Below are 14,830 nucleotides of genomic sequence, written 5' to 3' on the forward strand. Positions count from 1 at the left end.
TGGGAACCCAGAGAGAACAAAAATGGAGGAAAAACTAGTTGGTCTCTCTTTCTCCTGGAGCTGGTATACATACTTCTTCTTCCCTGGGACATGAGAACTCCAGGCTTTCCTGTCTTTGGACTCAAGGACTTACATGCACTCCTACCCTGGGCTCTCAGGCCTTTGGCCTTGGACTGACCCATGCCATGAAGCATCCTGGGGTCCTCTCCAGCTTGCAGACAGCCTGCCGTGGGACTTGTCAGTCTCTATAATCACATGAGCCAATTTTAATAAATCCCTTCTCATATATCTATATATATCCTACTGGTTTTGTCTCTGGAGAACACTAATGCATAGCCCTAGCAAACCCAGACCATATTGCTGACGTACAGAATCATGAGCTGAATAAATAGCTGTTATTTTAAGCCACTAAGTTTTGGGGTGATTTGTTATACAGCAAAAGATAACTGATACAGAATGAACTCTTTTGTGGTGGACTTCTTTAACTTAACATAACGCCTGAATTTTATTCATGTTTTATAAATACCACGATGGTAGACACAACAGGGCCATGTTCCTTCTGGATAAAATATGGGAAAATCTACTCTGATTCACCTATCTGATTTACAGCAAAGAGCTGTAAGTGAGGTTTCAATGCACATTTTAAATTGTAATGAACGGCCTGGCGCGGTGGCTCACGCCTGTGATCCCAGCACTTTGGGAGGCAAGGTGGGTGGATCACTTGAGGTCAGGAATTCGAGACCGACCTGGTCCAACATGGTGAAACCTAGTCTCCACTAAAAAAACAAAACTTACCCGTCCATGGTGGCAGGCACCTGTAATCCCAGCTACTTGGGAAGTTGAGGCAGGAGACTCATTTGAAGCTGGGAGGCAGAGGTTGCAGTGAGCCAGATCACAGCACTTCACCCCAGCCTGGGCAACAGAGTGAGACTTTGTCTAAAAAAAAAGAAAAGAAAAGAAAATACCACAATTTGTTCTCCTGATGATATACCTGTGGATTGCTTCCAGGTTTGGATGATTTTGAAAAAATACTGCTATGAGTATTTTTCACCTCCTTCTGTGGACATATGTACCCATTTATTATGCATATATACCTAGTTGTTGAATTTCTAGGTAAGAGAACAGCAAACTAGAACTCATAGCCCAGCTACCATATATATATATATATTTTTTGAGACGGAATCTCACTCTGTCACCCAGGCTGGAGTGCAGTGGTGTGATCTCAGCTCACTGCAACCTCCGCCTCCCAGGTTCAAGCGATTCTCCCGCCTCAGCCTCCTGAGTAGCTGGGATTACAGGCACATACCACCATGCCCGGCTAATTTTTGTATTTTTAGTAGAGATGGGGTTTCACCATGTTGGTCAGGCTGGTCTCAAACTCCTGACCTCATGATCTGCCCGCCTCGGCCTCCCAAAGTGCTGGTATTACAGGCATGAGCCCCAGCACTTGGCCTGAGGACTCTTTTCTACTTGGTTACTATGAACCCGGAATTTATCAGGAGTGTCATGATGACAGTTTGAGTCTCTGGGAATCAGTGTCAACTCAGACCCTGTATCCAATAGTGCTTGAAACACGTGGTTCTTTCCTTTTCCTGGTATACAGTCACGCAATAAATGGCCATAGGTCCTGCCATACTGTGAAATATATATTGCCCTTTGTCCCTGTTTCCTGGCATACAACTCCTGAAATCCTTAGGATCTCCACAGTGACAGCTAATGAGCTGACTGATGGCTGGCTACCGCTAGGTAGCTCCAGGATGGGGGCTGATCACTGGAAGAACCGAGGCAGGAATACAAGGTTAGGACTTTCGGTCTCTCTTGCTTCAGGTTTGAATTAGCCTAATTGTGCCAACCCCAACGGAGGGACCCAAGAGGTTTCACAGTGATTCAATGGCCACTTAAGTGCTTACGAATTCACAGTTTATTGCAAGAGTTTCACACACCAACAATCATGCAAATATACTCAACACACACACAGGCAGTAATAAGAGAGAGTGGGAGGAACCACAGCAAGTAGCTCAGGAGACCAGCAAGCTGACTAACAACCCGCGGGGCTGGTTTTTCTCAGAATGCCACCAGGGTGGGGTCCATTGCCTCATGGAAAAGAGGCTTCAGCGTTCTCATCATTGTCAGAGCTTCTGCAGGCATCTTAGCCATGGTCAGTTTCTTTGCAGTTTTTATGGTCCTCCGCAGGAGTGTCCCTAGCTGTTAACTCAGCTGTCGTTTAGCTCCACTTTCTTGTCAGGTCTCGGGGGTGCCTGGCCACAGCAGGCATCTTTACCTCAGAACACCATACATATGCTTAGGGGTCAGCAGTTTCACGGTAGGCTGAGTCACCTGTCACAAGTGATTCCATTTTGAGACATTTAGAGTCACAAAACGTTATTATAAATCACAGGCCCACCCCGCAACCTCCAGGGAGGGAGGGGGCTGAAAGTTAAGTTGATCATCAATGGCCAATGTTGATTAATCATGTCTACACAAGAAAGCTTTTGTAAAAATACAAGAGGGCAAGTTTTGGGAGCTTGCAGATAGCCAAACATATAGGGGCTTATGCATCCATGTGCCTGGAGGGTGGTGCGCCCCAACTCCAAGGGGACAGAAGCTCCTGCATTCAGGACTGTTCCAGACTTTGCCCTATGTATCTCTTCATCAGTCTATTTGTATCCTTTAAAATATCCTTTGAAGGCTGGGCGCATTGGCTCACACCTGTAATCTCAGCCCTTTGGGAGCTTAGGCAGGAGGATTGCTTGAGACCAGAAGTTGGAGACCAGCCTGGCAATGTAGTGAGACCTCATGTTAAAAAAAAAAAAAAAAAAAAAAAAAAAATTGGCCGGGCACGGTGGCTCACGCCTGTAATCTCACCACTTTGGGAGGCCAAGGCGGGTAGATCACGAGGTCAAGAGATCAAGACCATCCTGACCAAGATGGTGAAACTCCGTCTCTACTAAAAATACAAAAATTAGCTGGGCATGGTAGTGGGCACCTGTAACCCCAGCTACTCGGGAGGCTGAGGCAGGACAATCGCTTGAACCCGGGAGGCAGAGATTGCAGTGAGCCGAGATGGTGCCACTGCACTCCAGCCTGGTGACAGAGCGAGACTCCATCTCAAAAAAAAAAATTAACTGGGCTTAGTGGTGGGAGCCTGTGGTTCCAGCTACTTAGAAAGCTGAGGTAGAACAGTAAACTATCACAGGGACAGAAAACCAAACACCGCATGTTCACACTCATAGGTGGGAATTGAACAATGAGAACAGTTGGACACAGGAAGGGGAACATCACACACTGGGGCCTGTCGTGGGGTAGGGGGAGGGGGGAGGGATAGCATTAGGAGATATATCTAATGTAAATGACGACTTAATGAGTGCAGCACACCACCATGGCACATGTATGCATATGTAACAAACCTGCACGTTGTGCACGTGTACCCTAGAACTTAAAGTATAATAATAAAAATAAATAAATAAAAAATAAAAAAAGGAAGCTGAGGTGGGAGGTTCCCTTAAGTCCAGGAGGTCAAGGCTGCAATGAGCTGTGATCACACCGCTGTGGTCCAACCTGGGTGACGGAAGAAGACTCTGTCTCAAAAAAAACGTCCTTTATAATAAACTGGTAAAAGTGTTTCCCTGAGTTCTGGAAGCCACTCTAGGAAATTAATAGAACCTGAGGAGGGAGTTGTGGAAACCCTGATTTTTAGCTGCTGGGTCAAAAGTACAGGCAAAATAACTCAGGGCTTGCAATTGGCATCACAAGTGCAGAGCAGGTGGGGAGCAGTGTTGGGGAGTGAGCCCTCAACCCATGGGTGTAATGCCCAACCTTGTTTTTTCCTTATTCAACTGGCCTTGTTTCTCCCTTAGCTAAGAGAACCAGACAAACTCCATCTTGGCTCTTTCACTGGCAGCCCCTTCCTCAAGGACTTAACTTGTGCAAGCTGACTCCCAGCACATCCAAGAATGCAATTAACTGATAAGATACTGTGGCAAGCTATATCCGCAGTCCCCAAGAATTCGTCTGATAACGCCCAAAGCCCCGCGTCTGTCACCTTGTAATAGTCTTAAAGCCCCTGCACCTGGAACTGTTTACTTTCCGGTAACCATTTATCCTTTTAACTTTTTGACTACTTAACTTCTATAAAATTGTTTTAACTGGACCCCCCCCTCCCCTTCCTAAACCAAGATATAAAAGTTAATCAAGCCCCTTTCTTGGGGCCGAGAGAATTTTGAGCGTTAGCCGTCTCTCGGTTGCTGGCTAATAAAGGACTCTTAATTCGTCTCAAAGTGTGGCGTTTTTCTAACTTGCTCGGGTACAACATGGGATCTGATGCTGTCTCCAGGTAGTGTCAGAATTGAATTGAAGGAACCCATCTGGTGTCCACTGCAGAACTGATGGCTTGCTTGGTATTTGAGGGTGGGGAGAAACATACACATTTGATCACAGCAGTCTTCCGTGTTGATTGTTATGGTGTAAAAGAAGAAGTAAAACAGTATTTTCCTCTCAAGTCCCTTTGGGGGAAGAAGGGGAAGAATCTTCATAGGCTCTTCCTCCTAGAGACCAAGCCACTTCTTCAGGCAGTGGGCTCCAGATTTAAAAATTGCCTCAGTTCTGGAAACCGAGCAAGGAATCGTGGTGTTTTATTGGAGTGACCACCTTTAGCCTCCTGCCTCTCCACTGTCTGTTGTTGTTGTTGTTGCTTTAGATGTTAAGCAGGACCCATGCTGGCTGCCCCTGTATTTTGCTCCTAGGGATTCCCTGCTCCATTAACCACATCCACAGTCCTGCAAACCAAGCTCCTTTGGATGCACCTCTACCTTGCCAGTTGTTATGGTAATGACAGTCTCCCGGCTTGTGGTGCTAAATGCTGCCGCCTGGCTTTGTTTCAGGGGACTCATCCTTCCCACAGTCCCAGTTCTGGGACCTCTCTCCTACCATCTGTGTTATAAAAGAGAGCCACACCAACGTGCTCAGAGATGCCGGCACCCCTCTGATGGCCTTGATAAAAGATGTATCCTAAGCCCTCTCATGGAAAACAATCCTCTAGTGTGTCTTCTGACCTTATTAAAATACATCCATTCAACACTCTCCTCAACCTCCTTATTCCTTCCTCTGCCATCTGCCAGGGCCACTCAGGCATCTCCGCTTTGCTTAGAATTGGCTATCATTTCTTCCAGGCTTCTAAGAGCCGTCTCATAGCAAGTGTCCATTCCCTGGAGTTCTTGCTGGGTGTTAAATACCATGTTCAAGAATCTACCCTCAGGTCAGTGAATTCTTGCTCACCCAGATTTAACTTTTGGCTCTATTGACCAAGCACCTTCAAAATCCAACCCCAGGAGTACTCACCTGGGTCCAGCCTGTCCGTGCCAGTGGATTCTTGCCATTTTGTGTGTGTGTAATCTCTTCCCCTACTTATCATGTTACCAGATAGAAGGTCCTAAATGTGGCCAGGTGCGGTGGCCCATGCCCGTAATCCCAGCACTTTGGGAGGCCGAGGTGGGTGGATCACCTTAGGTCAGGAGTTCGAGACCAGCCTGGCCAACATGGTGAAACTCCGTCTCCACTAAAAATACAAAAATTAGCTGGGCATGGTGTTGGGCACCTGTAATCCCAGCTACTTGGGAGGCTGAAGCGGAAGAATTGCTTGAACCTGGGAGGCGGAGGTTGCAGTGAGCTGAGATCACGCCACTGCACTCCAGCCTGAGTGACAAGAGCAAAACTCCATCTCAAAAAAAAAAAAGTCCTAAATGTGATGTCCAGGTTCTTGGCGTATTGGACAAATAGTTGAACACAACACCACGGAGGAGGCACAGATTTATTGAAGACAATTCACAGAGTGTGAGTGGGCTCGAGCAAGCAGTTGCTGAAGAGCCCCCTCAGTTAGAGTTTTTTTTTTTTTTTTTTTTTTTTTAAGCTAGAAAGAACCCAGCAAAACCTCTAGGAAACCCTCAGAGGCCTCCAATTGGCCACACCCCATGAAGGACTGGCCGGCGGCCAATGGAGGGCTGAAGTGGCTTGTTGTCATGGGAGCGAGGATGTGATCTATATGCTGCACCTGCGGCTCTCCTGCTCATGCGCACTGACTGCACCTGCTGTTCCCCTGCCCATGCGCACTGACTACACCTGCTTTTCCCCTGCCCGTGCGCACTGGCTGCACCTGCTGTTCCCCTGCCCATGCGCACTGGCTGCACTTGCTGAAACCCTGCTAACCCCAATTTCCCCATTCTCCTGCCTCGATTAGGCCCAGCATGTGTTCAGTTGCATTTTAATCCTAGTTCTCAGCCTGGCCAGGAGGAGAGGAGGTGAGGCAACTCCTGAGGGGTCACCTCTTGCCTTGTGAGAGAGGCTTCAGTAGCATCTTCCAGAAAACTGATGTGCTAGCACCAAGCAGGGAAGGCTGGGCTACATCTGAAATCCCAGAGGTTCTGGGCTTTTGCAGAGTCAATATCACTGGTGGAATCCATCTCAGTGCCCCTGCGCTATGGTTCAGGATCCCGGATTTCCCCACCACGGCCCTGCACTTTGTATAGCAGACCTGCCTGCACCGGACGCTCAAATCTCTTTGAAGCTCTGTAGACTTGCAATTTTTTTTTTTTTTTTTTTTTGAAACAGGGTCTTGCCCTGTCACCCAGGCTGGAGTGCAGTGGTGAGATTACTGCTCACTGCAGCCTTGATCTCCTGGGCTCAAGCTATCCTCCTACCCCAGCCTCCCGAATAGACCACAGGTGAGCACCACCATGCCCAGCTAATTTTTTAACTTTTTGTAGAGACAGGAGTCTCTCTATGTTGCTCACACTGGTCTCAAACTCCTAGGCTCAAGCAGTTCTCCCACCTGAGCCACCCAAGGTGTTGGTATTACAGGCATGCGCCATCAAGCCCAGCTTGCAATTAGATTTTTGACCAGCTGTTCAAAATCGAGTCTGTCTTGCCACTGTGGAAGATAATGCCTGTTTTGTAAGCTGCCGCCAAGGCTCTCCTACTCTCATACTTGGTGATTCACTGCTAGTTAACAGCTCTCAGTCTCTGTTATTCCCCTGCAGGGCCAACAACACAGTTTAGTAGGACAGCCCATTCTGCTTTCTCGGTAGGCATTGTTCTCCCATATTGTTAAATGCTTGTGAAATCACACCTGCTACAGCATTCCCCTCCAAAAGCATCTTTTCTCAGGTCACCACCAATGAAATCTTTAGCAACTGAGCTGCCACCCAGGTTCAGGGACTATCTGCGTCCACCTATCAACCAGGAGAGTATCTCCTCGTCTGCCGGGTGATGGGTGAGCCAGTTCCAAATCCCCTTCTTACTGCCTCTTTTATTGGGGCACTTTCAGCACCACTTATGTTAGCCTGGGACTTTTAAGAAAAAGATGCCAAGATGGGATTAACCACGCCAGACTGTATCAGGGGAAAAGTCTGTGGGAGAAAATGGTGAGGAAGCCAAGGTGCTGGAGAGTTTTCAGACCATGATGCCAGCTTGAACCTGCATGAAGGGGAAAGGGAAAGAGCACTGGGCAGAAGCATTTCTGCCGTGCAGTCGGAGGAAGTTCTGGCAGTTGAGAAGTCCTCGAGCCAAAGTCAGCTGTCAGATGAGCCCAGTGTGTCCCGGGAATGGTTTCACCTTAGTATCCCTGCATGCTCAGTCATTGTCTGGGAGCTGCCTGTGGAAGATGCTTGTGGCTTTGGGGCAAACGTGGCAATAGCTCTCTCTCTTTTTTTTTGAGATGGAGTCTCTCTCTGTCACCCAGGCTGGAGTGCAGTGGCACTATCTTGGCTCACTGCAACCTCCGCCTGCCAGGTTCAAGCAATTCTCCTGTCTCAGCCTACTGAGTAGCTGGGATTACAGGTGTGCACCACCATGCCTGGCTGACTTTTTTGAGACAGAGTCTCACTCTGTCATCAGGCTGGAGTGCAGTGGCACTATCTTGGCTCACTGCAACCTCTGCCTCCCGGGTTCAAGAGATTTTCCTGCCCCAGCCTCCCGAGTAGCTGGGACTACAGGTGTGTGCCACCACACCCAGCTAATTTTTGTATTTTTAGTAGAGACGGGGTTTCACCATGTTAGCCAGGATAGGCTCAACTCTTGACCTTGTGATCCACCTGCCTCTGCCTCCAAAAGTGCTGGGATTACAGGTGTGAGCCACCGTGCCCAGCCGGTAATGTCTTTTAAAACTGTCCAATTAAAAGTGTCCATCCAATAGCTAGTGAAGCTACAGAGGCATGTGAGTACAGAACAAGCTTATAATCAGAGCTATCTTAACAGGAAGTGTGGGTAGGGACTCCTGGCAGGTGGTGAGAATAGACGGAGGCCAGGAGATCCTGCTGTCTTGAAAGATTCCTCTTGCTAATCTTGTGCTCAGGTCTAAAACCTCATACATAAAACTTTATGCCTTTGTTTTGTTGTTGATGTTGTTTCAGACAGAGTCTCACTCTGTCACCCAGGCTGGAGTGCAGTGGTGCCATCTCAACTCACTGTAACCTCCGCCTCCTGGGTTCAAGCAATTCTCATGCCCCAGCCTCCCGAGTAGGAGGGACTACAGGCGCGGGTCACCATGCCCAGCCAATTTTTGTATTTTTAGTAGAGATGGGGTTTTGCCATATTGGCCAGGCTGGTCTCGAACTCCTGGCCTCAAATGATCCGCCTGCCTTGGCCTCCCAAAGTGCTGGGATTACAGGTGTGAGCCATTGCACCCAGTCAAAGCTTTATGCCTTTGGATTAACGTAATGTCTTCTGACAAAATGCATGTGGCCTTGGGAGGGATAAAAGACAACTCCACAATGGGTTACTAACACATGATAATGAGCCAGGATTGGTGCTTCATGCTTGTAATCCCAGAACTTTGGGAGGCAGAGGTGAGTAGATCACTTCAGCCCAGAAATTTAGACCAGCTAGGGCAACATAGCAAGACCCCATATCTATTAAAAAAAATTAAAAATTAGCTGGGTGTGATAGCATACACCTGTAGTCCCAGCTACCTTCGAGGCTGAGGTGGGAGGATCACTGGAGCCTGGGAAAGTTGAAGCTACAGTAAGCCATGATCACACCACTGCATTCCAGCATGGGTGACAGAGCGAGACCCTGTCTCAAAATAAAATAAAATAAAATATTTTTTAAAATGGCTGTGCATGGTGGCTCACCCCTGTAATCCCAGCACTTTGGGAGGCTGAGGGCGGATCAGCTGAGGTCAGGAGTTTGAGACTACCCTGGCCAACGTGGTGAAACCCCGTCTCTACTAAAAATACAAAAATTAGCTGGCCATGGTGGCGCGCACCTGTAATCCCAGCTGCTCAGGAGGCTGAGGCAGGAGAATTGCTTGAACCCAGGAGACAGAGGTTGCAGTGAGCCGAGATTGTGCCATTGCACTCCAGCCTGGGTGACAGAGTGAGACTCCGTTTAAAAAAAAAAATGGAATTGAGTGAGTGAATAATATTGTTGGGGTCAGCCAATATTGTTGGGGTCAGCATGTTGGGGTGGGGTGGTGGGGCTGGTGGAGATATGAGGAAGTTAGAAGAAAACATGAACACTTAAGAAGAAAGTTTGCCAGGACAGCATGAGGGAATATCTGGAAAGCAAAAGAGATTTTAGAATTTTGACAACAGGATTTATTTTACAATTTTATCTGTAGTCAATCTTGGTCTTAATATAAAACTAGCTAAGTTAAAAACAAAACATCTTTTTTTTTTTTTTTTTTTTTGAGACGGAGTCTCACTCTGTTGCCCAGGCTGGAGTGCAGTGCTACGATCTCGGCTCACTGCAACCTCTGTCTCCCAGGATCAAGTGATTCTTCTGCCTCAGCCTCCTGAGTAGCTGGGACTATAGGCTTTCACCACCATGCCTGGCTAATTTGTTTGTATTTTTAATAGAGACAGAGTTTCACCATATTGGCCAGACTGGTCTCTAACTCCTGACCTCGTGATCTGCCCACCTTGGCCTCTCAAAGTGCTGGGATTACAGGTGTGAGCCACCATGCCCGGCCCTCTCTCTCTTTCTCTCAGATCACTATAGGTAACTAATATAGGACCTCTTATTTATCTCAGCTCCTACAAGAGTATCTGGCATTTAGCAAATCCTTATCAATGCTGATCAAATGAATGAATGAACAAATGTGGCAACATTTAAGTAAACTAGTAATGCAGTCAGTCTAAACTAGGAGTTGAGACATTTCATATGTAACTTTAATGTGGTTTATCTTCTCAGGAATTCCTACCAAGTTATAATGTGGCAATGGAGAATAGAATGAAACAAATTATAGAAAGATGGTTTAACTTATTGATCTGAGCAAAAACCTAAGATGATTGTAAACAGCACAAAAATGAATCATAAAAAATAAATGACATGCACAAATCTCCAAAGTAAGTTTTTATTACAAAAACCTTTACTACAATTCAATGTTTTATTAAGACTAAAGTCAGGACCTTGCCAACCTACTGAGTCATAAGGAAACACATGAGGAAAGTCAACATGGTCTCTAGGCTGACTTGAATTATTCCTTGACTAAGAATTCTAGGGTTATGTGGGCTTTTCTGTTAACATCCTGACTTAGTTCCTTTCTTTAGCAGCAAAAAAAAAAAAAAAAAAAAACATGAATAAAATTCTTGGCAGGCTGCTCTACGGAATAAAGTGAACAATAGAAAATATAGACATGAAGTGCAGAAGCAGCAAGTTACCACAAGAGGGGGCTATAGACTCAAGAAAGAACAGTTGGTTAGCAAAGTTTCTCTATTATCAAAAAAAATTAAAACTACTTTGAGTTTATTTGATGCCTTCATCTTTACAGCCCAGCTAAAAAATCCCATAAAAATGAGAAACTGACTAATGTTTTACAAAGCCCCTCAATCTCCTTCAAGAGAGTGGAGGATTTATTAAGGATAGGCTATTTTGTTATCTGCAAACTCTCCTTTTACCTACCCTAATGTCTCATGATGCTGGATAAAGCCATTTCCCCAGTAAGGTGAGTGTATGCTGGTATGAGGTGTGAGCCTTCAGGCAGAGTGTGGTGTCATTGTTCTTGCAGGCAACTTGGTGTAGGGAGAAGACCAAAGACCTTGATGTCAGACCAACATGAATTTAAGCTCTGGCTCTGCCATCAGTTAGCCAGGTGACATTTAAGTGATTCAGTTCCCTTAAATCTCAGTTTACTCATTCACCTGTAAGTTGTGAGAATGAAATGAGATATAGATAAAGTGCTTAGCCTAGACTCTGGCACTTTGTTAATAATTAAGGGCCATTATTATTGTCTCTTGCTTATTATTTAGTTCTATCATCTGTAGCCACCTAATTCTTAGTCTAGCGATTCTGGAGCAGGAGTCATCAAGATAAAAAATATAAGCTGATTTGTTTTTGTTTGTTGGTTTTACATAAAAAACTTAGACAACCTGAGATATGTTGTTCTTTTTTAGATAACCTGAGATATGTTGTTCTTTTTGATGATTAAAAAAAAAAACACTTAAGGCCAGGCACGATGGCTCATGTCTGTAATCCCAGCACTTTGGGAGGCTGAGGTGGGTGGATCACCTGAGGTCAGGAGTTCAAGACCAGTCTGGCCAACATGGTGAAAACTTGTCTCTAATAAAAATACAAAAATTAGCCAAGCATGGTGTTGCATGCCTGTAGTCCCAGCTACTCAGGAAGCTGAAGCAGGAGAATCACTTGAACCTGGGAGGCAGAGGTTGCTGTGAGCCAAGATCGCGCCATTGTACTCCAGCCTGGGTGACAAGAGTGAAACTCCATCTCAAAAAACAAAAACAAAAAATTTAAAGTGGAAAAGGAGTTAAGTGCTACACCAGGAATATGTATGTTACATGAAACCATAAAACACAGATAGTAAAAACACTGAAAGTCCATTTGATAAACAAAGCAAAAGCATTTTTTTTAAGATCAAGGGTAAAATAAAATCTTCAATGCAAACACAGGTAGTATTAGTTACAATTGACCCTTAGTTTATAATTTGAAGGCTTATTCTACTTTACATATATTATGTTAATTCAACTATCTCAAATGTTGACTTTGAGTGGCTAAAATATTCTAAAGGAAACTAGAAAATAAACAGCTCACTATATCTTTCATGAAATAAACAAAAAGTATTTAGAAATTGATGTGCTGCCTGAACTTAAATCACACACGACTCACTTGGCTTGAATAGAAGATGGTGGTTTACATTGTTTGAAGGACCCACACTCTAAGGGAACTTCCCAACATCCATCCTGGAAGTGATGAAATAATCCTCTAAATTCCATTATTTTCATTCCCCCTGGGCAACAATTAGATTCTCTGGTATCCAGATGATTGACACTTTAGGCGGATTTTATAGACACCCATACCCATAAGGCAGAGACCAACCACGATGGCCCCAATCACAGGAAGCACAATTGTGTAGTCAGACGAGCACTCATCCACTAAGAGAGAAAACAAATACAATACAGTGGGTAAGGTTTGGTGATGCAGTCCAGAAAGCAGGCTAGAGGGGAAAGAAGATGAGCTTTGGCATCAAACAAAGCTTGACTTTTAACTCCACCATTAACTAGCTTTGTGACCTTGGGCAGGTAATTTACCCTTGCAATTTCCTAACTTATAAAGTAAGCAAATAATATGTAAGACTGTGAGAAGATTAAATAACCATATTTTCTCAGTAATTAACATTCAATAATCATAATCCTCATTTCCTAAACTGAGTAAGAAGTCACTCCAGGCATACTCCCTGCTAAGTGGGATAAGCTTACATGAAAGAGACCAGCCGGGCACAGTGGCTCATGCCTGTAATCCCAGCACTTTGGGAGGCCGAGGCGGGTGGATCACCTGAGGTCGGGAGTTTGAGACCAGCCTGACCAACATGGAGAAACCCTGTCTCTACTAAGAATACAAAATTAGCTGGGCATGGTGGCACATGTGTAATCCCAGCTACTCGGGAGGCTGAGGCAGGAGAATAGCTTGAACCCGGGAGGCAGAGGTTGCGGTGAGCCGAGATCACGCCACTGCACTCCAGCCTGGGCAACAAGAGCGAAACTCTGTCTCAAAAAAAAAAAAAAAAAAAAAAAAAAAAAGACCATTTGTGTGACCAGTGACCGGATTACAGATGATCGCTTGAGAAACGTGATTTTTATCCACTTTATAAAACATTTTTGTCACTCCTAAGGTTTTATTATATTACTTTTAGCTAATATTGGAAAACAGACCAAATTATTTATGAGAGCTTAAAAGTGAGAGTTTATAAACTTATCAAAACTGTTTTTTCTTTATACCATTAGAAAGTGCTTACTCAATTCATGTAAAATGTAATTGATTGGGTCAGAGACTAATAAATCTCAACTAAGGAAAGACAGAGGGGTCTGGAGAAAAAATGGAAACTGATAGAATTCTCTGTAATGAAGAGACTGGGAGAAAAGAGCAAATAAATGAAGAACCATGTCTTAGTCATAGATAGCTGAAAAGATACATGTGTGAGGTCGTTGTATGAACCAACACTGAAATTATGTCCTGAACCAAGGATCACCATCAACCCAATTCCGTGTACCTGAGATTCGAGAAAAAAAAGATCAAAAGAGGTCAGAGAGAAGACAGAGTGGCAATTAGAGATTCCAGGAAAAAGAAGATCTGGACAAGAAAGAAACTGTGCTTGTAGTATACTAGTTGGCTTGACAGCAGACAATATTCATAAAACTACAATAATGTATGCCTTAATACCTTACTGATTTACCCAAAAATAGTTGTGTAACCACAAATCTTTATGTGCCATAGGAGGATGTCTAAAATGGATCAATTAGGAACTATCATGATAAACTTTTTATTTTTTAGAGTTATGGAGATAGCAATCAGAAGAAATTGTTAAAATTAGTTAGAAGTATTTTGTGTCTTGGGGCAGGAAGGCAGAGGGACAGAGAAATGTTGCTTTCCATGATAAGACCTTCTGGAGTACATGAAACTTTGTTACTTATACATGTTTTTCTTTTTTTGCAGCCTGGAACTCCTGAGTTCAAGCCATCCCTTCCCCACCCCCCGTCCTCCTGAGTAGCTGGGACTAGGGGTGTGTGCTACCATGCTGGGCTAATTTTTTATTTTTTAGAGATGGAGTCTTGCTATGCGGCCCAGGCTGGTTTCAAACTCCTGGGCTCAAGCAATCCTTGACTTCCCAAAGTGCTGGGATTACAGGTGTGAGCCACCGCACCTGGCCTATATTTCTTAAACGAAAAAGAACTTTGACAAGGAATTAAAATGAGTGGGAAAAAATACAAAAAGTTAAAATGTAAAGCACACACCTGTTGACCCAATAATTCATCTCTAGGAAATTATCCCAAAGATATATTCGCACAACTATGAAAAGATATATTACAGCACTGTCCATTTTATGAGAGACAATTTAAATATACGTAAAAACTAAAATGGTATTCAGACAATAGAAAATAATATAGCCATTAAAAAGAACGTGGTAGGTCTCAGTGTTCTGTAACAGAAGTTCCCTAAGCTCTGTGAAGCACCACGTGAACCCAAACCCATGTGCTTGTGGGTCCGGTGTGAAAAGATACACCAAAAACTGGGAGGAGAACAGGGAGGAGGACTGGGAGGGAAGTGGAGGGCAACTTTTACTCTCTCTATAGTTTTGTTAAACTATTAAATTATTTAACATTGTTTAAACATTTCTAAAATGCAAAAGAGTACACAAAGAAAAGACATGACTGATCCAATCACCCCATTTCTTCTATTTGAATCAATCACTATTAACCTTTTTGGGCATGTGGTTCCTCTGTGAATGTGTGTGTGTGTGTGTGTGTGTGTGCACGTGTGCAAACTCACGTGCATGCTTAAAGCAAAATCACTCTATTTTAAATAGTCTATGCTCATTATAAAGAAC

The 14,830-nt window shown here is 44.5% G+C and overlaps 1 protein-coding gene across 1 annotated transcript in view; it reads right to left on the bottom strand.

The window, feature by feature from the left end:
- Window positions 1-10,331: 10,331 nt before the first annotated feature.
- LAMP3 (lysosomal associated membrane protein 3) overlaps window positions 10,332-14,830 on the bottom strand; it is a 38,978-nt gene continuing 34,479 nt past the window's right edge. Inside the window, exon 6 of the mRNA XM_002814336.5 lies at window positions 10,332-12,380. Within this exon, the coding sequence (XP_002814382.2) occupies window positions 12,247-12,380 (134 nt within the window). The 3' untranslated portion in view covers window positions 10,332-12,246. The remainder of the gene's footprint in view (window positions 12,381-14,830) is intronic.

Source organism: Pongo abelii, chromosome 2, assembly GCF_028885655.2.
Source record: "Pongo abelii isolate AG06213 chromosome 2, NHGRI_mPonAbe1-v2.0_pri, whole genome shotgun sequence".
NCBI classification, from domain to species: Eukaryota; Metazoa; Chordata; class Mammalia; order Primates; family Hominidae; genus Pongo; species Pongo abelii.